This window comes from Triplophysa dalaica, chromosome 1 (assembly GCF_015846415.1).
Source record: "Triplophysa dalaica isolate WHDGS20190420 chromosome 1, ASM1584641v1, whole genome shotgun sequence".
NCBI classification, from domain to species: domain Eukaryota; kingdom Metazoa; phylum Chordata; class Actinopteri; order Cypriniformes; family Nemacheilidae; genus Triplophysa; species Triplophysa dalaica.
In genome coordinates, this window is record NC_079542.1 from 16,879,130 (window position 1) to 16,903,749 (window position 24,620).

At 37.9% G+C, this 24,620-nt stretch overlaps 1 protein-coding gene across 2 annotated transcripts; it reads left to right on the forward strand.

Annotated features, from left to right (window-relative positions):
• The first annotated feature begins 15,744 nt into the window (after positions 1 to 15,744).
• On the forward strand, positions 15,745 to 21,942 carry nod2 (nucleotide-binding oligomerization domain containing 2). 2 transcript variants are annotated; one of them, XM_056756625.1, is made up of 10 exons: positions 15,745 to 16,906; positions 17,101 to 17,230; positions 17,608 to 19,378; positions 19,467 to 19,550; positions 19,647 to 19,730; positions 19,813 to 19,896; positions 20,041 to 20,124; positions 20,425 to 20,508; positions 20,589 to 20,672; positions 21,459 to 21,942. In XM_056756625.1, the coding sequence occupies exons 1-10, from the start codon at positions 16,427 to 16,429 to the stop codon at positions 21,529 to 21,531; spliced, it is 2,958 nt and encodes a 985-aa protein (XP_056612603.1). In that variant the 5' UTR covers positions 15,745 to 16,426; the 3' UTR covers positions 21,532 to 21,942. The 2 variants fall into 2 exon arrangements, with proteins under 2 accessions (XP_056612603.1, XP_056612612.1); XM_056756634.1 differs by lacking the exon at positions 20,041 to 20,124.
• Positions 21,943 to 24,620: the final 2,678 nt, after the last annotated feature.

Sequence of the window (24,620 nt, forward strand, 5' to 3'; positions counted from 1 at the left end):
GCTTAGTGACTGTGTGGTCCTGATTCTTGATGTAATATAATGCATTTGACGTTGCATGCGTGGTGCATTTGGTCACATACTTTTGCAAGCGTATGTGTGTGTCTTTGTTCATCTATATTGAATGTTGTGCTATTTGCCTCAGATATTTCCCACAGCTGCAGTCCAGCCCTTCTACCGCACGGCATGACTCCAATGTGACACAAATGGCTCACAGAGAGCGTGACACTGCATTCTAATGTCTTCACGCACATCAACACATAAAGTCCTCCCAAGCTTTTATTAAAGTTACATCTTTATTTAGTGAACATAGACTCTGCTCATCTCATTTACAGCATACCTGACTGCTTACATGAACAAAATGGAGATTTGCTCAGAATTAAATGACACAGACATGTTCTCTTGCATCCCATCTACCTAACAAAATATGCATCCAGTGAGGTTGTTTCAAAAGATTTGTTTTTGGCGTTATGCCTTTAATTGTAACACTTAGTAGTACAGAGGACAGGAAGTGCTGTCCTGTAGCACAGTGGTAAGAGCATTGCGTTAACAACGCAGGGTTGTGGGTTCGATCCCAGGGGATTGCACATACCTATGTAAAGTGTATAGAATAAAAGCAATGTAAGTTGCTTTGGATAAAAGCATCTGCCAAATGCATAAATGTAAATGTAATGTAGGTGAAGTGGGAGGGTTCGAGAAAGGACCTCGAGATGGAAATCAAACTCAGGTCGCCCGATGCACAACCGCACCACATGTTGGAGCACTGCCCACTAGGCTATCAACTCCGACAACTTTGCTAAATAGAACGAAATAATGTGTGATGTCAAATGTGTCAAAGATATTCACATGAATTGTGATTTTTTTTACTTTTGCCCACCCCTACATACAATATAATTAAGCACACTTTTTGCCGACCCCAGTATTATCTTCAGAAGAAATATACACAAACATTGAACATATGCTTTGCTCCCTCCAAGACTTTCACTTTTCCAAACACTCTTTCATCTCAAGGTACACAAAAACTTTCACAAATATGTACACACACATATGAATGGTGACACAAGGTTGGTTGCTGGATTTGTGTGATGAGTGTGTGTGGAGGGGGATAGCCGTATCTCTGTGTCACAAAGACAGACAGAGAGCAAATGAATGATGCTACAGACTCAAGCGTGAGTGAGGAGGCTGCTTCCATATGTGTGAAGTGTGCTTTGTCTCCCGTAGATAGTCACAGTGCTTTGAAGTACGAATTGGCCCAGTGGGGTGCTAGCTTCTGTCGAGAAGAGATGCTTAACACGACGATGTGAGGGACACGCGACTACGCGCTACACAATTACCAATACAGGAGCAAAGAGGCGAAAACGCAAATCCAATGATAATGTACATCTGTTCCAGAGTATTTAGAGGCTTTGAACGTTTTCTTTTTCTGGAGGATTAGTGGAGCCCTGTTTTCCTACAGTATCTCACAACTTCAAAGCTGATTCTCAGGATAATGCAAATGATTGTAATATATAACGCTTTCTGCAGGCTTGATAGCATGAAAAGGAAAAAGAGAGAGAAAAAAGTGAATTAAAGCTAATTGGTGTGGCGGGCTTTTATGTGAGAGAAGAGGGGTGAAAATAAAGCACTTTATTAACTTTCAAGTTCATTGAATTAGGAAAGAAGCTGACGGAGTGTTAAAGTTCACACTTCCTCTTTCTGTCTTTGAGGATTTCGTGAAGCGCAAAATTTCTCAATACTCTGTTGACATTTCCACCATATCACTCTGTTAAGGGCATGACAAGATAACAGTCATTGAGAGTCCTGTTGTTATCATGCTGCCACGTGTGACGGGTGAGAGATGGGGAATGTGGGTGTGTATGTGATTGACTGCACACGTGTATGAGTCAACACTGCAGTGTATGTCTTACTTTGTGAAAGAAAGAAAGATAGATAGATAGAAAGAATGAACGAAAGAAAATGTAAGAATATATATATATATATATATAGAATAATAGAATGGAAAAATTAAGACATTTTTAAAGTCAGGAACCCAAGGGCTAATGAACTGTAGTGAATAATTCAAAAGAAAAAGAAAAAAGAGAGCGGAAAGAAAAGAAAAATGCCTGAGGGCATTTTTCATCCAAGATCCCTGTTATTACAGCATTTAAGAACAAAATGCTATGTGTTTAAAAGAACATCAGAAGCTAAAAGTTAAAGATATTGAGGTCACTAGTTGCATGATAAATATACATGATGCAAATGAAATGTTTGAGACTCAAATTATTTGGAAAAGGTTAAGTCACCCTAGCAGTAAGCTTCACTGGCATAAACAAATGTTTGACCAAGATGAGAAAGATTCCCCTTTATTTGAAGCCAATGAGTGATGTTCAGCGGACACAAGAATTTCTCCAACAAATCCTTACTAATATCCCCCGCCTCTGATTTGGTCTTTCACCTGGTTTATTGTTTCATCTTTCCTTCTCAAGTAACGTGCTTTCTCAAAGTCTGCAGTGATCTTGCCTGAGTCACCTGCAATCTCAGTTCTTTAGTGTTTCCTCACAAATCTTTTGTGATCCCTCTACAGCACCAAGTACTTAATTGGTTTAATCTTACCTCACTGATCGCTCTCAGTTTGTTGTCCTCCTGGGAAACATCAAATCTGAAATTGAACGGGTGTCCAAATGTGTTCCTCGTGGATCTGTTTTGTGTGTTTAAATTCTTCCTTTAGCGCAAATCATTAGGAAATATGAATTGGGACATCACTTTATGCTGATGATGCCCAAATTACATCAGCTCCAGATCTGATCTTGCTGCCGTCTCCACAATTCTTTAGGAGTGTGTGCAGGAAATAAAAACATGGATGCACCATATTTTTCTCAAATTAAATTGTTCTAAGACAGATCGGTGCTCACTCTTTGTTGGTTTACCAGCGAAATCTATCAAACCGTTGCAGTACATTCAGAATTCAGCAGCCATGTACTTACATACAATGCGCCTCGTCATCACATCACTGGTGTGCTTTATAGTTTGCACTGGCTTCCTGTTCAATTGCGTATTGTTTTTAAAACACTAACACTAACATATAAAGTTTTGCATGGAATAGCCCCTTCTTACATCTCTAACTTAGTCTGCTTACACACGCCTACTCGCATCCTTCGGTCCGCTAATTCTTTTATTCTTCAGCAGCCTGTCTCTGCACCCAGGTTATGGAATACTCATCCAGTCACTATTAGAAATGCACCCACAGTAGTCAGTTTCAGTAAGTTGTTAAAAACTCATATTTTTGAAATGGCTAATGCTTACTGTTATGGGTAGTACTTAATTTTTTTTATGATTATTTTATGACTTAAATTCTGTGTTTTTATGTACTTTTCTTTCTTTTAATCTGTCATCCAAAAATGACACAGTTTTCATTTTTGTGGGTGGACTGTCCCTTTAAGATTGTTTCAGTAAACATACAAAGATGTTTACTTCCCAAAGTTAAATGTGTCAAGGGTTAGTCCTGTCCTTATAAGTCCTGACTTTGGGATATGCACCATGAACTTTTGAATAACTTTTTTTTACGATAAACCATTGACTATGATTTCAATACATTTTCAGCTAGTCTGTTATTGTTATTTGAGCTCAACATATTTTCTTAGTTGGGTACAGTAAGTAACATCAGAAATATACATGGAAGGCTTTTTTGTTATAAAATTAAGTAATGTATAAGTAGGCACGTGGTTTTGAAACATTGTTGATATACAGTATAACCTAAGTGCAAGTTTTTATTCTGCTTATCTGTGTTTTAACTTTACGCTTTTATGCTGTATGTACTGTTCATGCTGATGAACACATTTAGCTAACAGGAGCACTTACAATGGTTAGCCCTGGTTACCCTAACTTCCCCATCCCCAAACTCTGATGAAGCTTATCAAAAACCAATAAAATGAGAAAAAGAGAGAGAGTGTGTGGGGGAGAGAGGCACCAAAAAGTTCCATTGGTTTTGAGTAGATCATTGGGGCTCTTTATTTTTGCAACATCAAAGGGCTTGTGTCTGCTTTGATGTGGCAGCATGCTGTTTAAGGTACATAGTGAATGGAAAGATGTCAAGCTGCAAGGTGCCTCTGTAGTTTGCGTGGAGGGCTCTGCAGAGCAGCAGATGAAAGGACCAAACAGGGTTTGATAATGAATGTCCAACAAGTAGCCCATCTCAGGCAGTGCTCACGCAGCGGGAACCAGAGCTAACCTTCAACGACGTGCACAACGGCCCACACTTCTCCTCCTCTAACGACTATCGCTCACTCCCTCTCTCTCTTTAAAACTCCTGAGAAGTAAGCTTTAATCTTCTTGTCAATTAAAACTCAATTGAAAAGCAACCACATAAGCGGATGCGACCAACGCGCTCGGTCACTTCTGCGGCTCCATTCTCTCGCTGAATGACATTTGATGTCATTCTTTTTGACAGAGCGTCTCTCTCTAAGCTTTGCGCTAATTAGCTTCCTATTTCACCAGACTCGTCTCAATTAGAACATCGCTTAGCAGCTTGCCTCCCCTGTCTGTTTAAAGCCATTGTCCACCACTGCGCTTGACAGAGTTTTACATCAGCCTCTCAGACAGTGTCAATTCACCTGTTTCTTTGATGTGCTATTTTAGAAAAACAGTGCGATGGGCCGCTAACAGTGTCCTGCTATGTAGTGATGAAATCTGAAATGGAATTGAAAGCTGATCAAACGTAGGTAAAGGAATCTTAATTGATGGTTTTATCAAACCAGTAGATGTGTGAATTGTGCTGTCATGAAGGTGTGTGGATTTTGACTTATTATATGGATTTTCGTGTAATGAAATAGATGTGAGGCAGACCTTCGTTAATAATGTAGCTATTTCAAGCAAGCAAACATAGCCGGGCACTTTGAGTTGAGCCGAAGCTTTGGCTTTAAAGATCTGATATTCGCCCATATAAAAAATATGCGGGCAATTTTAGAGGGGTGAAAAAGGAGAAATGGAGATACTTAAGACTTTTATGCACCCACGAGTCCCTGGTCTGCCACCATTCCAACCATTCAGTGACAAGTATAGATCACACCCATGTCACTCTGTGGTGAATTTAGAACCACAGTGAAAATTAAGCTAGAACCTTCGAAAGCTCCCTTAAAGTTATTAGTACAATTAAAACTTAAGCGCAAAACCTGTTCTCGAAAGAAGCACGCATCAGATGTGTACTGTATAGCATGAATGTACTGTATAGGGTCGCCTGAGTTTCTCCTCTGCCTTTAAAATTTTGCAATTTTTGTGGCCCTGTCACAGAAACAATCATTTTTGAATTGGCAGTATGATCATTTCCATCAGTACTATTCTCTTTGTCTCCCACTGACACCCACTTGTTTGCTATTACATTTCTCATTTATGGACTCTTGAAAGCTAGATTCATATTCTGCACCAACTGATAAAAGAGACGACAATCTAATCATGCCACACAAGGGGTGAGATAAGGCAATCATTACAGAACAACAGGGAATAACTGACAAAACAACAGGCAACAGACAAAAACAAGGCGCTTTCAAATGTCTTATTAAATCAAATAGAAAAAAGATGCAGTAGATACATATCTCTCTCACACCCACTTTAGGTATTAGTAATCATTACAACCTTTTTATTTTTGGATTATGTTTAACAATAGCATGCTGTATATACTAAAAAATTAAGTTAATCGATTTTAATCGCAAGTGATATGTGACATTTTAAGCCGCATTACCAAAATTCTTTAGTTGGCAATTCTTAATTTTTGGAGTGTCGCAGCAAGAGATTCTGGTTAACTTTATAAGTTGAGTAGGATAATAAAAAAATAGGAAACCGTTTGCATTAAAATGTAATGTGTATTGATAACTCGAGTGAATTGATTTTTTTTTAATTGTAATTGAATTTAGTTGTCAGCTCATGCGACATTTAAAGTGCTGACACTGTTATTAATTACACTGTGATTTTACAGAAAATTACTGGCTACTGGTTGCATGACGTTCACAGGAATTTAGTATAAGAAACGTACAAGAAAATCCCGGAAAGTGACAGTACAATACTGTGACAGTAAATTACTGACTGACTACACTATAAAAAATTCACCAATTTCAGCTCAAATTAGCTTTATGACTCAATTGAACAACTGAATTGAAAATACAACTAGATTTTTTAAGTTAGTTCAAAAGAATTTACGTTTAATTTACTCATCAAGCATTTAATTTAACACACCTTAACAAAGCTGTTTAACTTCAGTTTTTTTAGTTGTTTTTTACTTTCACAGGAAATTCTTGTATTGGGACAGAACAGCATTGCGATTTTACAAGAACCAAGTAACCCACATTAAAAATGCAGGATAATACAGCAATGCAGTGTGATTTAACAGGTCTATTACAGACTAATGCTTCCTCTTAATGTTAGTTGTGTGTTTGTGTGACAACTGTGTCACATTGATGTCATATTGTTTGAAATATGATCATGATTTGATGCTCTCATCTAAAGTCAGATTGATTTATTTTATCACGAGATGTCACTCTTTGATACCTCTGGGTGAAACTGGTAACCAGGATTGATATATAAATAACAGAAGTTTTGTATAATTTAAACACAGAGACATCAAATATCAGCACTCAACAAGTCAACTCAACTTTTATGTATATAGCGCTTTTTACGATTTTCATTGTTACAAAGCAGTTGTAAAGAAAAACATGTTCAGTGAGGGAGGTGTTATAGAAAAAGTTGTAAGTATTATCCCCAGAATGTCTCTGTAAAGTTTCAGCTGAAAATACCCGACATATCTTTCATTACAAAATGTTGAACATGCGCCGTTTTTGTGTGTGTCTCTTTAAATGCAAATGAGCATCTGCTCCCCTCCCTGTATGCAAAATATGAGGTAGAGCGCTTACACATGTGCTTTGGATGACATCAAGACAAGCAATATAGCAGAACATGCAATAATGTCTGTTAAGCCTTGCCCAACTGTCACGGCCCATCCTCTGCTTTGCAGGGGCGGTTCCTCCTGTAGGCAGAGGAGGGTTGTTAGTGATTGGAGCCACCTGGGCTCAGGGTATTTAAACTGCTTCACTAACCACTCTCTCTCGCTCTGCTCCTCCAGGTATGATCCTGTTTTGTTTGTTCCTTTGTAGTTTTACTTAGTTTCCACTCAATCATGTTCACACCCACACAGATTCACACATCCATGCACTTTGCATACACTTTACATTATGACATTACCACACCTTATTCCTTTTTCTTTGTTTAAAGTAAAAAGTTTGGGTTTACAATAAAGACAACCTTTTTTGGCCTATACCTTATTGTGCGTGTCTCCTCATTTTTGCCACAGGCTATGAGCCGGCCTGTGACACAACCAAAACCACACACTAACTGCAATAAAAATCACCTTAATGCCTTGTTCATGAATACGAATTAAATAGAAAAGACAAAACATAGATATGATCAACATATGCTGACCATTTCCTGGATGACATGTTGGCCATTGATAATTAATCATGTCCATGCATATTACTAACAGACATAAACATAAACCTCATTGTCTTACAAATGTGAACTCCATTTCTATCTGTTCAAAGTATTGTCGCACTTAGGACATACGAGGAAACACTGAACTCACAGAGAAAGACACTACTATAACTTTCTTTCATTGTAATGAATGTGTAATATAGCTCCATAAAATGGAAGGAAGGAGGCGGGAACCGGAAGACATTTTAAACATTTAATAAAGTAATAACAGCCGGCGGCCCCTCACGGACGACCGCCGGCGAACAAAACATAAATATAAATAAAAATACAAATAAAAATACAAATACTAACATAACACATGTTCGAGCCCGGTCCTCTCTCTTCGACGGTCCGGTCGCTCGTTCGTTTTATATGCTCCCTATCTCCTACGTGATTCGAGCCCGGTGTGCGCACAGCTGGCGCTAATTCACAATTACTCACCGGACTCGAACCACGGTCTCGCCCCGCCTACTCTACTACAATAAGCTTTACAGAAAATATGTCTGTCACAAATCTTCTGAAACGCGATGCGATTTACCACAAACGTTACGACATAACACCTCCCGTACGAAAATTTACCATGGTTTTAATAGAGTTAAAAGCAAAAAAACATGGTTACTGTAGTAAAAAAATGGTTATCACAAAATAGCCATGGTTTTGAAAACCATGTTATTTGTAAAAACATAGTAAACGATGGTTGCTGTGGTAAAACCATGGTTTTGCTCTAAGTTATCAATGCACCAAAAAAACATGGTTACTACACTTATACATAAAAAAAAAACATGTTGCATTTCCGTATGTGCTGTCTTTGGACCATGTCTCAGGTTTAGCCGCGACTAAATAAACAACAGTCGCTAACATGCTGCACACATTATGTAAGAAAGGTGATTTAAAAACGATGTGTAAAACCGATGTATGTTGGTTTGTCGATCCGGAAAAAGTATATTCTTCCCACACGCGAGGTCATCATCATCCCGCCGGGGACTTACGATCGCTTATAACTCCGGCCCGCGAGTTCACAGTGGGATGAACCCTCGCTTGTCAGAAAGGTCTCCTCCCGGCCTCCTTTTATGTTCCATTTTACATCCAACAACAGCACACATTTGTTGTTTCTTAGACATTTTTGTCGCTGGCTAGTGGCTACATCTGCTCTTGCCTGAAAATGGCTGACAGCGTGTCTCTGGCGGAGTCTGTGAGCGGTCATGGGCAGGCGTAAATCAATGTGACATCAGATTGTTAGGGGATTGCCAACAGCCTGTTTCATGTCACTGTTGTGGTTTAAAGGAGATTACAAAAAGAAGAATAGATGGATTTGTTTAATTTCAGGGTGTTTCTGCACACACCCTGGTGACTCAATTTCTGGTAGAGAAACATACAAAATTGCATTTTCTGGGATTGCGGCCCTTTAATGGTGAAGTATTTTAACTCCCGAGGAATATTCGATGCATTGGATCAAAGATTGTTGTGGCATAATGGTTAGAGAGACAGATTTAAAACTCAAAGGTTGCAAGGCTTAAGGTGACCCCAATGGAATCACCATGGCATATTGTTCACATATTTAAATTCTTATTATAATTTTAAATCCATTTACATAAAATAACATTAAAAACTTAGACTTAAGGTTGACTGTATTCCTTAAAAATGTCTTTCTGATCCTCAGCCTCCTACAGTTTACATTTACATTTATGCATTTGGCAGATGCTTTTATCCAATGCGGATTACATTCCATTATCCAATACATTTATGCATAAGTACAGTATGTGCAATCCCCTGGGATCGAACCCACAACCTTCATCTTACCATTGAGCTAGAGTGAGTTTAATAATGGTTTTAAGAAAGGCCATTCTTCAAATTACAATTAGCCTTTCAGGATAGGCCATTTCCACATTTGGAAAGCCATGGTCTTTTAGCAAACATTGTCAAAAGAAACAAACAAAAAAATCTAAGTGTATCTAGAAGGGATACATAGAGGGAAAGAAGTATTTGATCCCCTGGTGATTTAGTAAGTTTGCCTGCTTAAAAAGAAATGAAGGGTCTATACAATTTATGGTGGGTTTATTTTAACGGATAGAGACAGAATTTTGAAAGAAAATGTATATATAGGTTATAAATTGATTTGCATTTCAGTCAGTGAAATAATTATTTGATCCCTGAGCAAAACATAACTTTGTACTTGGTGGAGAAACCCTTGTTGGCAAGCACAAAGGTTAAACATTTCTGACAGTTGGTCACCAGGTTTGCACATGTGTCAGGATGCATTTTAGTCCATCCTTGTGTTGGCTGTCGCTCAGCAAAATTATATTTTATCCACCTTCACAGATTTTCTATAGGACTAAGGTCTAGAGACTGGCAAGAACATTTAGTATGCTTCTCCTAAGCCACTCTTTGGTTGTCTTGGCAATATGTTTTGGGTCTTTGTCATTTTATAGGCACGTCCACGACCCATGTTCAGTGATCTAGTTAAGGGGAGGAGGTTCTTGTCCAAGATTTTACGTTACACTGGGTTGTTCCTCAGCCCCTCAATGCAGTGAAGTCATCCTGTACCCATAGCAGAGATAAAAAAGCCCTAAAGCGCAATGTTTCCAACACTGTGCTTCTCTGTAGGGATGGTGTTCTTGGGGTCATAGTCAACATAGCTGTGCCAGCACTTTCGCCAAAGCCTTTTCTGAATCATTTTGACGTTCATTTTCAAACTTCAGAAAGGCCAAGCGGGCCTTCTTGGGCAGGAGGACCTTGCAAGTGCTTCAGGATTTCAATCTGTTGTGGCATAGCGTGTTACCAACAGGCTTCTCCCATGTAGTTCTTGGCTGATCTTTAACCTTTCTCATGGTCATCTTTACTCCATTGGGGAAATCTAACAGGGAGCTCCAGAACAAGGGCATTTGATAATTATTTTGTATTTCTTCTATTTCCAAATAAATTCCAGGCAAACTCACAAAATCAGCAGGGGATCAAATACTAATTTCCCTCACTGTATATAAAGGCTACATGATTATTTTGTATATATGACTGGGCCTAACATTTTAAACCTTTACCTCATGTCACAGCAGACCTTCATCCTCTGCTGCAAATTAATTATCATACAGTGTAGTAGACTGAAAAGCATTACACAATTGTTTTCCAAAATTATGACCAAGTTTCAAGAATTAAAAGACTCTCCATTAATATGACTACATCAGCAAATGTTGCAAATAAATCTGATACAATGCAAAGTCAGTTTTCAGAAAACCAAATGAAGGTATATTTTCTAAGGAACATAAAGAGAAGGAGCAAAAAAGAGTTTTAACACTGCCTTCAAAATTACCAATGTGATCAAATACATGTACACAACACAAACAAAATGTATATTTTTTGTCCAAAAATATTTACTATAAAGAAACTATTTACAAAATAACTATTTAGCTTTTTGAATATTTGTTACATAGCCTATTAACATTGTATATTTTATTTTTAAATTCTTATGTATAAATTTAGCCTACATATATTTTTTACATTTACATTTATTTTTCAATTTAGTAACTTTAGATTTGATGAAAACATAAAAAATAACTATGCACATCATTCAAATATTCAAAGCATTAACTTTCTGCTCATATTAAAGAATTCTGTCACAAACTCATCTATGTCACTCCATGTGTTATTCCTTTTCATGATCTTAAATTTACAAAAAAATTGTGTGAACCGCTAATATATGATGTAACCGGTGTAATAATTATTAATGTGTCATGTGGGGTTCAGATGCGGGTCGGGAAATAGACTGCAAAAAATTTCTGTTAAAAAACGGCAATTTCCAACAGTAAAATACTGTTCAAGAGACAGTTTAATCCTGTAGATTAACAGACCAAGGCCCATAGATTAATCCCTTTCTGTAAATTTGCAGCTTTTAACTGTACACCCGTTGGCCCCTAAACAAAACAGCCTTGCGCTGTGAAAAGTAACATGTGGGGGTGGGGATTCTTGACACATCCCACTTTTTCAAAACCGCGCGGAAATCAAGATCACGTCAAAGCTCGTCTCTTCCCAGCTAGCCACAAATTCTGTCTTAATTCTGGCATTGGTTTTCAGGCTTGTGTGAAACAGAATTAGGCTTGTTTTTGGCGTGAGTCTGGTCAGTCAGCAGAAACAAAAAGCCTTAATTAATTTGTCTACATCCTGGCTTGAGTTAGGCTTGCCATAAAAAGGACGTAGTTCGGTTATGATTTGGGTAGGTTTTGGTTAACCACAAAGTTAACAGCAACTAAAACTGCCAATAATAATATATTACAATATGATACTATTACCACTATCACGAACCCTTAGGAGACACATCAAAACCAATTTATATCAAATGAGAAATACAACAACTAATTTTAAGAAGGCAAATATTTATATTATATTATATAACAAATTATTTCATTAAAAAGATTTTGTATTATTTTTAATATTATTTGTATTGGTGTTTTTTGTGACTGAATGGTATAGTTTGAGCATTAAGAGCCGACTGCTTCGCCTGATTTCTAATCACTGATCCGGTATTCGCACCACTTCATGAAATCGAGCAAGCCTAGGGCATGTTTTGCTACGGTTTCCGGGTTGAACGATACGTTTCCAGGAAACGGTGTTCAACAGGGTTTGAGATACTTTTCTCTTGTTTGGTGGGTGTGTCAAGAACATCAGCCCAATCAGCAGCAACATGTATATAACCCATGTGGTATTAAAGAGACATCTCACACAATGGGTCCAAGTAAAGACGTTTAAATGTGTCCGCTGCATCTCGGGATATGCAACAATTGAAGAGATGTATTTTGCAGTACTCAACATGTATTTACACCGATTTCATCAGGCTCCGAAAATTATTCAAAAAGAACACAAAGAATGGCCTTCTCCGCTGCCTTAGTTAATTTCTTGCGTCATCACAAAAGGGTGTTCCATGGCACCACCGTTTCCATTTAAAAAACGTTTTGTAACTTTTAGTCGGGGCTGAACCCAGCCCTGATGCAGATACGATGATGTAGTTTGCCATGCATCTTGGAAGTCGATTTGCAAATACAGCGTCAAATGCTTCCTATGAAAAGGACTTAATTTCCCAGAATGCTTCCTCCTAGTCGAAGTCCATAATTCAAATTCTACCACGGAAGCATATTTGTTTTGATCTGCAATACATTTCGGTAAGTTTAGACTTGTATTTAAATCTAAACTAACAGGTTTTGCTACCTAATCGATTGGCTTTTTTGTTCATATGCAATCATTTTTTTGCTGAAAGTGCTAGAATTTTTCATTCAAACCCCACTTAACGCCAACGTTCGGCTTTTCTGAAATACTCAGTCGATTTTCAGAGTTCGCCCTTATATTACCTTTTGTTTTATAAGAAAGTTTATCCATGTTTGAGTTTTGTTTGTAGAAAACATTGTCAGCTTTGTTGACACTAAATAGGTGGATGTTGTGCTTGCAGTCTTGGCAAAGAGTGATGTCTGTTAAATACATTTCATTTAAAAGCTATTTGTATGCGTTTTGATTTTAGAAATTATGTCTTTGACAGCGTAAAATGAAAAAAATGAAACAAGACAGCAGCGCATCTTGTGGAATTTCTGTTGTATTGTGTGACTTTGTTTTTGTTGCTTTTTTCTCTATGTTTCTCTTTTTGTCTAAATGTTATTGTGATTGTTTTTGGCACCTCTTTTGACATTGTATTTATTTTGTCAGCATCAATTAAACACAATTCTTGCATTTGCTTGGTTTCCATGTTTCTTTCCAATTGTTCAATATATAACTATATATTGGGCCAGTTGTGGTGGCACTATGGCCCGTTTCTGGGAGAAATAAGGGATTTATTTGCGATCTGGGCGGTAGAGTAAATAGAAAATAACATAGCCATTACTGTGAAATTACAGCACAGCTGTAAAACATAAAACTGTACTTGATCTGTACAATTCCGGTAAATAGCTGCCAGTAGGCCTACTTTACTGTGGAATTATAGCACAACTGTAAAATGAAAAAAAAAAAACGGTTGCAAACCTTTAAAAATAAGGGAAAGTGGCTGGAACCACTGCTACTACGTAAATTTACGGGGAAATTTTTTCAATGTATGCACATACCGTAAACAAGACTATTTCGACTCACCATAGCTGATATGAAGTTGCTTTAACACAGTCCTGAGCTTATTTGTCTTCAAACTCTGCATGAAAAGCTGATTTCTAATTACAGTGCGCTTTGCAGCGTTGAGCATTATAGCCAGTCACGTGGAATTGATGGACAGCAGCCAGCTATAGTAAGGACTTGATACATTATCACATTATCACAGGTGCAACAAAGACTACTACCGTAGGAGATCCTACAAAAGCTACGACGATCAGAGAAGATGTGAACAATAGCGTGAATAGGGAAGATGTGAACAACACCTTGAACAGAAAAGATATGGTGAAAGTAAGACAGTGATCGGAGAAGATACACACATGACTACCATCAGATAACAATCAACAAGCATCTTCATAGAATCTTATCGTTTTTTAACCCAAAGGGTTATTTTTTAAGTATTTTTTTGAAAACCTGCATTATGAACCTCAGTATATCCCATATAAACAGTAAATTTAAAGAATTCATGTTATTTTAAATGTTGAAAACTTTGTTAAATAAATCAGCTGCTTAAGCAACATGCCAGTATGCCTGGTTTGAAGGAGATTCCAATTTTATTCAATCATTCATTTACATTTTCTGATATTAATTTGTTGTGCTGTCTTTACCCGCATAGCACTTACAGTGAGGAAGTTATACCACACTCAGCTAAGTCAGTGACTTGCTAATTGTGTAGTCACTGTGAGCACATGTCAGCTGGCTGCTGCGGTAACTGTTCCTCTGTGTCTAATGTAATGGCAAAAATCCACCATATTCAGCATGACAGACAAGTTCATTGAAAGACCTTTTTAAGGAGAGTACGACCGTAAGTATTGTTTTTTACTCTGAAAATGAATACAATGGATTTTGAGGTCCTAGCGAGTGTCACCCTGTTGAAAAAAAACAGCGTATGCTGGTTTGGTGGTTTGTGCTGGTTTAAGTTGGTCATGTGCTGGTTTAAGCTGGTCAAACCAGCATCACAACATGCCTAACCCAGCATATGCAGTTTTTTCAACAGGGTTATGCCTGATAATGAGAAACACTTTAAAATGGGCAAGCTAATAGATTCTACAACGTGTCATCTCCTCCTTATTGACTACCTGACCTGTGATATTTAGAAGCGAGAAGCAACAACTCACACCAAGTTATCCATGACCATGTTACACATTCTCTCATTCTGCGTCTTTCCATGTTACAGTCTGTTGGATTTAAATATGGATGGGTCTTTTTGCCTTTTATTGGGATAGGACAGTAGAGATCTTATACTAAAGCCTTCGGCAGAGATAAGGAAACAGGATCAACAATGGGCCGATGAGACAGGAATCAAACCCGGGTTGCCATGATCGCACATCCGCTATACCAGCGCACTAACCTCAGGGCTATCCAGAACATATTGTTTTATTTTACATTTACACATTTGCCAGACGCTTTTATCTAAATCAACTCACATAATATACCATCCAGTGTGTTTCTTAGTATGTGCGGTCCCTGGGATTGAACCCATGACCTTGGCATCGCTAGGTCATGCTCAAACCACTGAGCTACAGAAAAGGGGTCCGGGTCTCGACATTATTTCACTTCACTACTTACTATTAAAACTCTAGAATAAGCAAACACTAAAAATAAGGAGATAACAGACTGGTTGATTGCAAATAAAAATATTGAACATATATTTATTATGTATGCATGCTGTAGTGCAAATTCAATAGGCTATGCATTCCCAGTTATGGAATGTGTGCTGTGACAAAACAATGCATTTTATATGATGTTAGAGTTCCCTCCAGTGTTTAAAATGTGCCTCTGCAGATTAGCTACTTTACCCCAGTGAAAAGCCCAAGCAAGGTTCAATATTCACTTTCACGCGCTACATTGATAAATTAAAAAAGATATGAATAAATCAACCATTACTTTAAAGAGTACATGCTTTATTTGGAACAAATCATAATACGCCAAGATAAAGTGAAACCATTAAACTTTGAAAGGTGTTTATGAATGGCTATTTCGAGGTTATCGTTCATTTATTTATTGACATAGATTGGGCATAAACGTCACTCGTTTCAATGTTTTCAAAGATTTAGAAGTGATATGACAGAGTGTGTTGTAACTGTGTTGAGTAACAAATCGAGTTCAACCTCCCGCTCACAATAGGTTACTTCCTATGAAGTTTCAATGTGTATGGGTAACAGCGACTCTTTCACTTTCTGTTCCGATGGTCAGAAGGTACATTAAGCTAGCTATGATACTGATAGAGATAAGCATGAGCTGGCCAATTTTCTAGATTTGGAGGCAAAAGACTCGAAATGAGGTGTCGGCGTTATGGGAGTATTCGTTTCTTTGGAGGCTACTCGAAAGTTTCGGTAGCGCAGAGATTTTAGAGTTTCAGATATGACAAAGCTCGTTTTCATAAATAACACTCGAAATGATGATAGATATACTTTCTGTACGTTTAATGATGAGGGAGATATGGGCTATTTTGAGCATGTAAGTTATACGTTGAAATTTGAAGTTTGACGTCGGCGAAGCGCATTTATTCAAAGCTATTATTTTACAACAAAACCTTGTTTATTTTACATCGTGGTGACGATGAGTTTTCCGACTAGATAAACGACGAAAAAGCGATTAAAAATACCAAATGGGTATAATTTAAAGAATTTAAAAGGGTGTGGACATTACGTTGAAAAAACTGAGGAAGAGGAAACGAACATCCAGATTTGTTTTTGAGTAGGCTATTAAACGTTTGACAAAGATAAATTATGATAACAAGGTCTCACAGATAATATACATTTATAAATGATTCTACTTCAATTTGGATCTCATTCTTGGTGGCTCTGAGCTATTCACTTTCAGTATGAGCTCCCAACAACTGGTCCTAAAGCAGAGAGCGCTGCTTCTGGATGCCTTGTGTGGTGGAGGCAGTGCTGAACCTCTGGACTGTGTTCTGGACCTGCTCCTGGCCTGGGAGGTACTTATCTGGGAGGATTACCTTATCATACGAGTCACTGAGAAACCTGTGAGTTCAAATGCCAGACGCCTTCTAGATGTTGTCTATGAAAAAGGAGAAGATGCCTCTGGCCTTCTGTTGGCTGCGTTTAAGCAGGTCTTACCTGAGGAGCAGAAGTCTGAGCTGTGTTTTGGGAAAGAATCTGCTGTATTGGAAAAGAACAGACCCGCCACTGCAACTTCAGCATTATTGACTGACAGACCTGTGTTAGTTAAAAAGCTCAGAGATAATATTGATGAGGCTTTGGATGTTTTAATGACAACAGGGTGCTTCACCATCAAAGACTGTGATGGGGTGCAGTTACCTGTGTACACACCCTCTCAACAGGTAATGTTAACATTTTAATACGCTTGTGCTTTCAAATTGCTTAAGCTTTTGACTTGTGTAGTTTCTCTTTTGTCTTATTGTAAAGAAATACGAATATTGAGTAAAATGCACTTTGAATATCACATTTTAGTCAATTGCTCATAAAATTTGCCTAAACTATTGAAATAAAAGTGATATTATTTTATTTGTGAAAGGTTCGGAGACTCTTGGACCAAGTGAGGTTTAAAGGGGAAACTGCTGCAAGAACATTACTAAAGTATCTGGATCAAACCGAGCCTAAAAATAAAGAAAATCAAATTCTTGAAGAAACAATACGTTTCACAGGTGTGTTTTAGATTTGTTTTTATTCCATGTATTAAATATCTACCTATTCTGACACTTTATGTAACTACTGTCTAAAATTGAGGAGATAATTATATTGTCGTTTATATTTGAAATCATCAATGACATTTTTTCTTTTCAATAATGTTTTAGTAAATGCTGAAATTAACATGAATTCATATTAATAAATGCTGCAGAAGGATTGTTCCTTGTTAGTTCATGTAAGCTAATGCCTTAATTAATTGTTAACAAATAGCACCTTATTGTTAAGTGTTACCGTTTATTTAAATAACAATTTCAAATAATAATTTAAATGTATTAAATGTATTATTACATATTTAAATCTATAAACACATTTCAATTTTTCTTTAACTTGATAGCTTCTCCAGACACCCTGCTCTATCAGAAAAAGTTACGGAGTTCTGTTGCTGCCCAGTCCCACTTTCTAAGCACCTATGGTGGGACGGGACGTTTCTCCCTGGATGACATTTACACAGACGGACTTCTTGAAGTGATGAACGGATGTGGAGAAACTACAACATTAGAGCTGGAGGATGTGGTGGGTCCTGTGGGAATTCTTAATAAAGATGCTGACACTGTGCTTGTTTCTGGGGAGGCAGGTAACGGCAAAAGCACTCTGCTTCAGCGACTCCACTTGCTTTGGGCGAGAGAATCCTTGCTCACAGACATTTACCTGCTTTTTCCCTTCAGCTGTCGCAAGCTAAATACAGAGCACCGAGCGCTGTCTCTAAAAGAGCTCCTCTTTCTGCATTGCTGCTGGCCTGATCGAAATCAGGATGAAGTTTTTCAGTTTATCCTAGACCATCCTCACCTGGTCCTGTTTACCTTCGATGGGCTTGATGAGTTTAAACAGGGTTTCACAGATGAAGAGCGTCACTGCTGCCCCACGCAGCCAGTGCCCATACCTACACTGCTTTTTAACCTACTGCAGGGTACTCTAATGAAAGGAGTCATGAAGGTGGTCGCCAGCAGGCCACAGGCTGTGGGCCCGTCCCTGAAACGTTACCTTCGCAAAGAGGTCCACCTTAAGGGTTTTTCTCCCGGGGGTATTGACTGCTTTGTTAAGAAACAGTACAGCGATCCCGGTATGGCTGGACGTGTCATTGAGTCTCTCCAGGGTAACTCGGCATTGCTAAGCCTTTGTCACATCCCGGTTTTCTGCTGGATTGTGACCAAGTGCCACCAGGAGCTTCTGGGTGGTGATGATTGTATTCCCCAGACCATTACAGATGTGTACCTCCTGGTTTTGCAGCATTTTTTTCAACGGAAGTCATCTCAGCCCCAAGGAGCTTTGAGAAAGGGCTGGTTGGAGCAACACTTGGACACAGTGTTAAAACTTGGACAGCTGGCTATGGAAGGCCTAGAAGCTTCCAGTTACGTGTTCTCAGGACACGAACTGCAAAGACACGGTCTCACAGAACACGATATTTGCATGGGTTTTCTCATTTACAGCTATGACATGTCTGTGACAGACTCTAAACGCTATGAATTTTTGCACATTACATTACAGTGTTTTTTTGCTGCTCTATTTGTCATACTGAATCGTAGCAATAATCGCACCGACATCCCCAAACTCTTTCTTTGTCACAGGCAGCCATCAGGCTTGTCTCCGAAGTTTCTGGGACACTGTGTTGACTGTTCAGTAGAGAAGGACGAGTCAAAAATGCTAGAGAAACCAGACCTCCAAATAACAGCTCAGTTTGCGTCCGGACTTTTGTCCCTGCACCATCGTAATCTCCTGTTAGACTGCTGTCCTGCAGCTCTGCGTGAACGTAAGGTCAAGCAGGTTGTGAAGTCATTATCTAAGGCAATGCAGAGACATTTCAAATCTATTCCGGGTCCTGTAGAGGGTGAAAAGAAGAGCATGCATGCTATGCCAAGCTTTGTTTGGCTGATCAAGTGTATTTATGAAATGCAAGACAACAGCATTGCTCATGATACAATGGCTAAATTGGACGTTGAACACCTCAAGCTCACCTACTGTAACATTGGACCCGTGGAGTGTACGGCATTGGCTTACGTGCTGAAGCATCTAAGGAATCCCATCGGCCTACAATTGGACAACAATTGTGTGGGAGATGTGGGCGTGGAGCAGCTTCTTCCATGTCTACATAATTGTCACTCACTTTAGTAAGAACAGAGGTTGTCTTTGTTTTTGAATGACGTTGTAGGTTTCACAGTGTAACCATGGTCCTGTACATTTTTCTGAATCCCACAGTTTAAGGAACAATAACATAACGGATGAAGGAATCCGGAAACTTGTGGAAAAGGGAGTGCACTGCGAACACTTTCAAAAATTAGCGTGAGAAAATCAAATGCATTAACTCCACATTTAATGATCATGCATTATATTTGATCACATACTTAAAATTTAATCTCTACATCTATATTCTCACAGTCTTTTCAACAACAAGCTTACAGATGCCTGCATGCAGCACTTTGCTTTGCTGATGAAATCAAAGCAAAACTTCCTCTCATTGAGGTCAGTCCTTCATCTAAGGTTGGTATAGTTATGGCGCTGGGATGCTGAACTGCACATTAAAAAATATATAATTGCTTTGTAGGCTTGGAAATAACAACATCACATCCCAAGGAGCAGAGCAGCTCGCAAAAGGGCTAAGCTGCAACCGGTCTATGCAGTTCTTAGGGTGAGGTCAATATGTGAGGAATGCATCTCTGTGTGTGTCTATAGGCACTGGAACTGCGTCCTAGAAGTTATCAATATAATATCCATCTTAATGTTTTATTACCAACAAATAAATAGTTTTTTCATTCTGACGGTTTATTTCCAGGCTGTGGGGTAATCACATAGGGGACAGGGGGGCTGCAGCATTGGCAAATGCACTGAAAAATAACACAGAGATAAAATGGTTCAGGTAATTCTGTATAGTACAAAATATGATGTAATCCTGCATTGTAAACATCAGTATCCCAATCAATGAATGAAACACATACTGATCAAAGGTATAGCTTGAAAACATTGTAAATCGCATGGGATAAAATCATAAAAATGTAAATTCCCAATTTGTAGCTTTCATGCTTAAGAGGTAAAAGGAAGTCTTCATACTTCATAAAAAGATTAAAATAACATCAAATTAAAATAAGATCTGAGCTACTCTAGAAAGCAGATGTTTCTGTGTATGTGTACTGATCAAGTTTTTCTTGTTTTGTGTCAGTCTGGTGGATAATGGAGTGGGCAGTGCAGGTGCAAGCGCTCTTGCTGAACTTGTCAGCCAGAGCAAAACCCTGGAGGAATTGTGGTGAGTGACATACTTAAAATACCTATTTGCATATTTAAGATGTTCCTCGGATTGACATGCTCTCTCTCACTCTCTCTCAGGCTAAATAAAAACTTTATCAGCAGGGATGGGGTGGAATGTCTGATCAAGGCTCTGAAGATGAACTCTAGAGTTAAGGAAGTCTGGTAAGATCATTTTCTCACTGTTTTTGCTGCGCCGGTATCTTCTGTTTCAGTATTTAGCATTACCGTAAAAAACGGTCATTATGATGTGTAAGAATAACATGGCTAAAGGTGCAATGTATTAATCATGAAACTGACATCTTGAACTATCAGAATGACAATGAGTCTGAGTTTGTTTTAGCCCTGGGGCCCGTTTCAATAAGGAGGTTCAACCAACACAGAGTTAAACTGTTTATTTACACTGAGATGATGGAGTTTTTGGTAACAGAACAGCTGATTTCAGTTGGTTATTTCAACTCTGGGTAGGCCTACCTTAAGCGTGTGCACCACGACTACGCAAGCCATGACCAGTAGAGCGCCGATATTACGATTCACCATGGCAACGGCAACAAAAGCAACATGGCGGCAAATAGCGCTTGAGAGCGTGGCAATAAAAATCAATAAAAAGATGAATGTAAATGAATGAAAAAACAGCGCTTTAGTGATGAGTGTGGGACATCATTGTGTGAAGGACACTTGTAAGGGTGTCAAACTTTCTTGTCAAAGTCAGACTGATCATCGATTCAGATTTGTCACCTCTCTTTTAGAATGGGGCTTGAGTTACCCCGCTTCCTCAGGTTCGACATTTCTCGCATTCTGAAACGGAAAACCCAGAGTTTCCCTCATTTCAGGGTTATTATACTCAAAGTTTTCACTAAACCTCCTTTTGAACCTGAAACGGGGCCCAGGTGAATATTTCTGTGTTCTTAAAAATATTTACGTTAAGATGTTTGCTTTGTACCTCTTAAGGCTTAAAGGAAACAATCTGAGCCCAGAGGAAGAACAAGAGCTGAAAAAAGAAGAAAGCAGATTGACCTTCTGAGCATGCAAGAAGACTAAAATTTGTACATAAGACTGTCATTGTTCACACAAACACGCACATACGCAACGTGCCATGGTTTAGGGGGTGGAAGTACTGTCTTGTAGACTGGTAATCTGGAGGAGTATGCCTAAATAGGTATCTTACTACCTCAATATCCAGGATACCTGGCTATTATTCAAAGCACAGAGAACTAAATGGCTAGAATGACTTTTTCCATTGTGCCTTGACACACACACATCACCATACTATAGTTTAATTCTGTATTATATACGTTTAGTCTGTTCTACGGTCTGTTACTTGGAGTGCAGAATTTACAGTTGTCAAAGTTAAGATATTCTCTATGTGTTTTTCTTGAATAACAGTGATTACAAACATACATACATATTAAAAAATGTTATCATTTTTGCATCATTTTTGTTTCTCAGTAGACTTCTTCAGTGATGTATTATGTATTACTTCGGGTGCTGGGTCTGTTTAACATTGTGTGGAATACCCGAGTCGATCGGAGAACACCGCAGCGATCAGTGTCAGTCAAATAATCTTTTTTTTTTCACCGCGAATTGTTGTTTGTGAATAAAGAATTTTGCATATAGAATAATATGTCAGTCAAACAATCAGTGTGTGTGCATCTCGTAAATTAGGACAAAGTGTGAGTCCGGATAGAAAGGAAAAAAACAAGATCATCCTCAGCCGTCCTTTACGCACTCTGTGATCATGGATGCCTTCATTAGTGATGTGATTCGATATGAATGAACCGTCTTGTTATATCTAAAAAATTGAGTCAGACTCGGCTAGATGATAGCAAACACGTGCGGCTAATGTCAAAGGTCACGGATGGCACTAAACGAGCAATCATTATTGTAGTTCAACAGGGCAAACAGCCAAAGTTTTATTTTACTTGACTCGTGAGAGGCTATACGACGGTACGACGGCGTTTTAGTGCCACGCTAAAAAAAAAAAATCGAGAATAAAGTCGAAATGTTACGAGAATAAAGTCGAGACGTTACGAGATTAAAGTCGAGATGTTACGAGAATAAAGTCGAAATGTTACGAGATTAAAGTCGAAATGTTACGAGAATGAACTGAATTTGGTTAAATCCTACTTTAGATTATGATTTAGCAATAAAGAAATTCTTTGTCTTTTGGCGCATCATCACGGAGTTATAATTAATAAAAGGACACTGCAGCGATTATTTAGGAATCTGAATTTATTCAGAAGAAAAAATCAGACATGAACTAAGAACTAACTCACTGGTTCAGATGACGTGCTTAAACATAACTTAAACTCTTAAACTACAACTTTCACGCAAACAAAATACGTATTACGACGAGTTTATTCTTGTTACGTTTCGACTTTATTCTCGTAACTTTTCGACTTTAATCTCGTAACATGTCGACTTTAATCTCGTAACATTTCGACTTTAATCTCGTAACATGTTGACTTTAATCTCGTATTATTTCGACTTTATTCTCGTAACATGTCGACTTTAATCTCGTAACATTTCCACTTTAATCTCGTAATATTTCGACTTTATTCTCGTAACATGTCGACTTTAATCTCGTAACATTTCCACTTTAATCTCGTAATATTTCGACTTTATTCTCGTAACATGTCGACTTTAATCTCGTAACATTTCGACTTTATTCTAGAAACATGTCGACTTTAATCCCGAAACATTTCCACTTTAATCTCGTAATATTTCGATTTTATTCTCGTAACATGTCGACTTTAATCTCGTAACATTTCCACTTTAATCTCGTAATATTTCGACTTTATTTTCGTAACATGTCGACTTTAATCTCGTAACATTTCGACTTTATTCTCGAAACATGTTGACTTTAATCTCGTAACATTTCCACTTTAATCTCGTAACATTTCCACTTTAATCTCGTAACATTTCGATTTTAATCTCGTAACATTTCCACTTTAATCTCGTAACATTTCGATTTTAATCTCGTAACATTTCCACTTTAATCTCGTAACATTTCCACTTTAATCTCGTAACATTTCCACTTTAATCTCGTAACATTTCTACTTTAATCTCGTATTATTTGGACTTTAATCTCGTAATATTTCGACTTTATTCTCGTAACATGTCGACTTTAATCTCGTAACATTTCCACTTTAATCTCGTAATATTTCGACTTTATTCTCGTAACATGTCGACTTTAATCTCGTAACATTTCCACTTTAATCTCGTAATATTTCGACTTTATTTTCGTAACATGTCGACTTTAATCTCGTAACATTTCGACTTTATTCTCGAAACATGTTGACTTTAATCTCGTAACATTTCCACTTTAATCTCGTAACATTTCCACTTTAATCTCGTAACATTTCGATTTTAATCTCGTAACATTTCCACTTTAATCTCGTAACATTTCGACTTTATTCTCGCAACATTTCCACTTTAATCTCGTAATATTTCTACTTTATTCTCGTAACATGTCGACTTTAATCTCGTAACATTTCCACTTTAATCTCGTAATATTTCGACTTTATTCTCGTAACATGTCGACTTTAATCTCGTAACATTTCGACTTTATTCTCGTAACATGTTGACTTTAATATCGTAACATTTCCACTTTAATCTCGTAACATTTCGATTTTAATCTCGTAACATTTCCACTTTAATCTCGTAACATTTCGATTTAATCTCGTAACATTTCGACTTTATTCTCGCAACATTTTTTTGTATTTTGAACGTGGCACTAAAACGCCGTCGTAGGAAAGCAACGCAAACGTCCAAAGTCGCAGTCATTCGTCACCATGACAGCAAGCAGACATTCTAAATTGAAATAATGAATGGAATTAAACATGTTCGTTCAATTGGCGAGAGAGGAATAACATGAATGAAACAAAGGAGGATTGCATCACAGTCAGGGAGGCATAAGGCCACTTAACGTACAGTAGGTAACGTAAGACAAATTTTTTATTTTCGCAACTTGTTACGGACTGAATTTTCCCGTAAGACCTCTATTTCTCAGTTTATCAATTTACACACCAATAAAAGTGAACAGATATACTTACTGTTGTTTAGTAGTGTTTAGTGGCATGCGGCAAAAATAAAACAAACAAAGAAAACACG

What these genes read in the sequence shown, in the direction of transcription:
- nod2 (XM_056756625.1), top strand. Translation starts at nt 16,427, where the DNA reads ATGAGCTCCCAACAACTGGTCCTAAAGCAGAGAGCGCTGCTTCTGGAT. An exon ending in CAAAACTTCCTCTCATTGAG is followed by an intron (nt 19,731 to 19,812) that starts GTCAGTCCTTCA and finishes ATTGCTTTGTAG; the next exon opens with GCTTGGAAATAACAACATCA. An exon ending in ACAGAGATAAAATGGTTCAG is followed by an intron (nt 20,125 to 20,424) that starts GTAATTCTGTAT and finishes GTTTTGTGTCAG; the next exon opens with TCTGGTGGATAATGGAGTGG.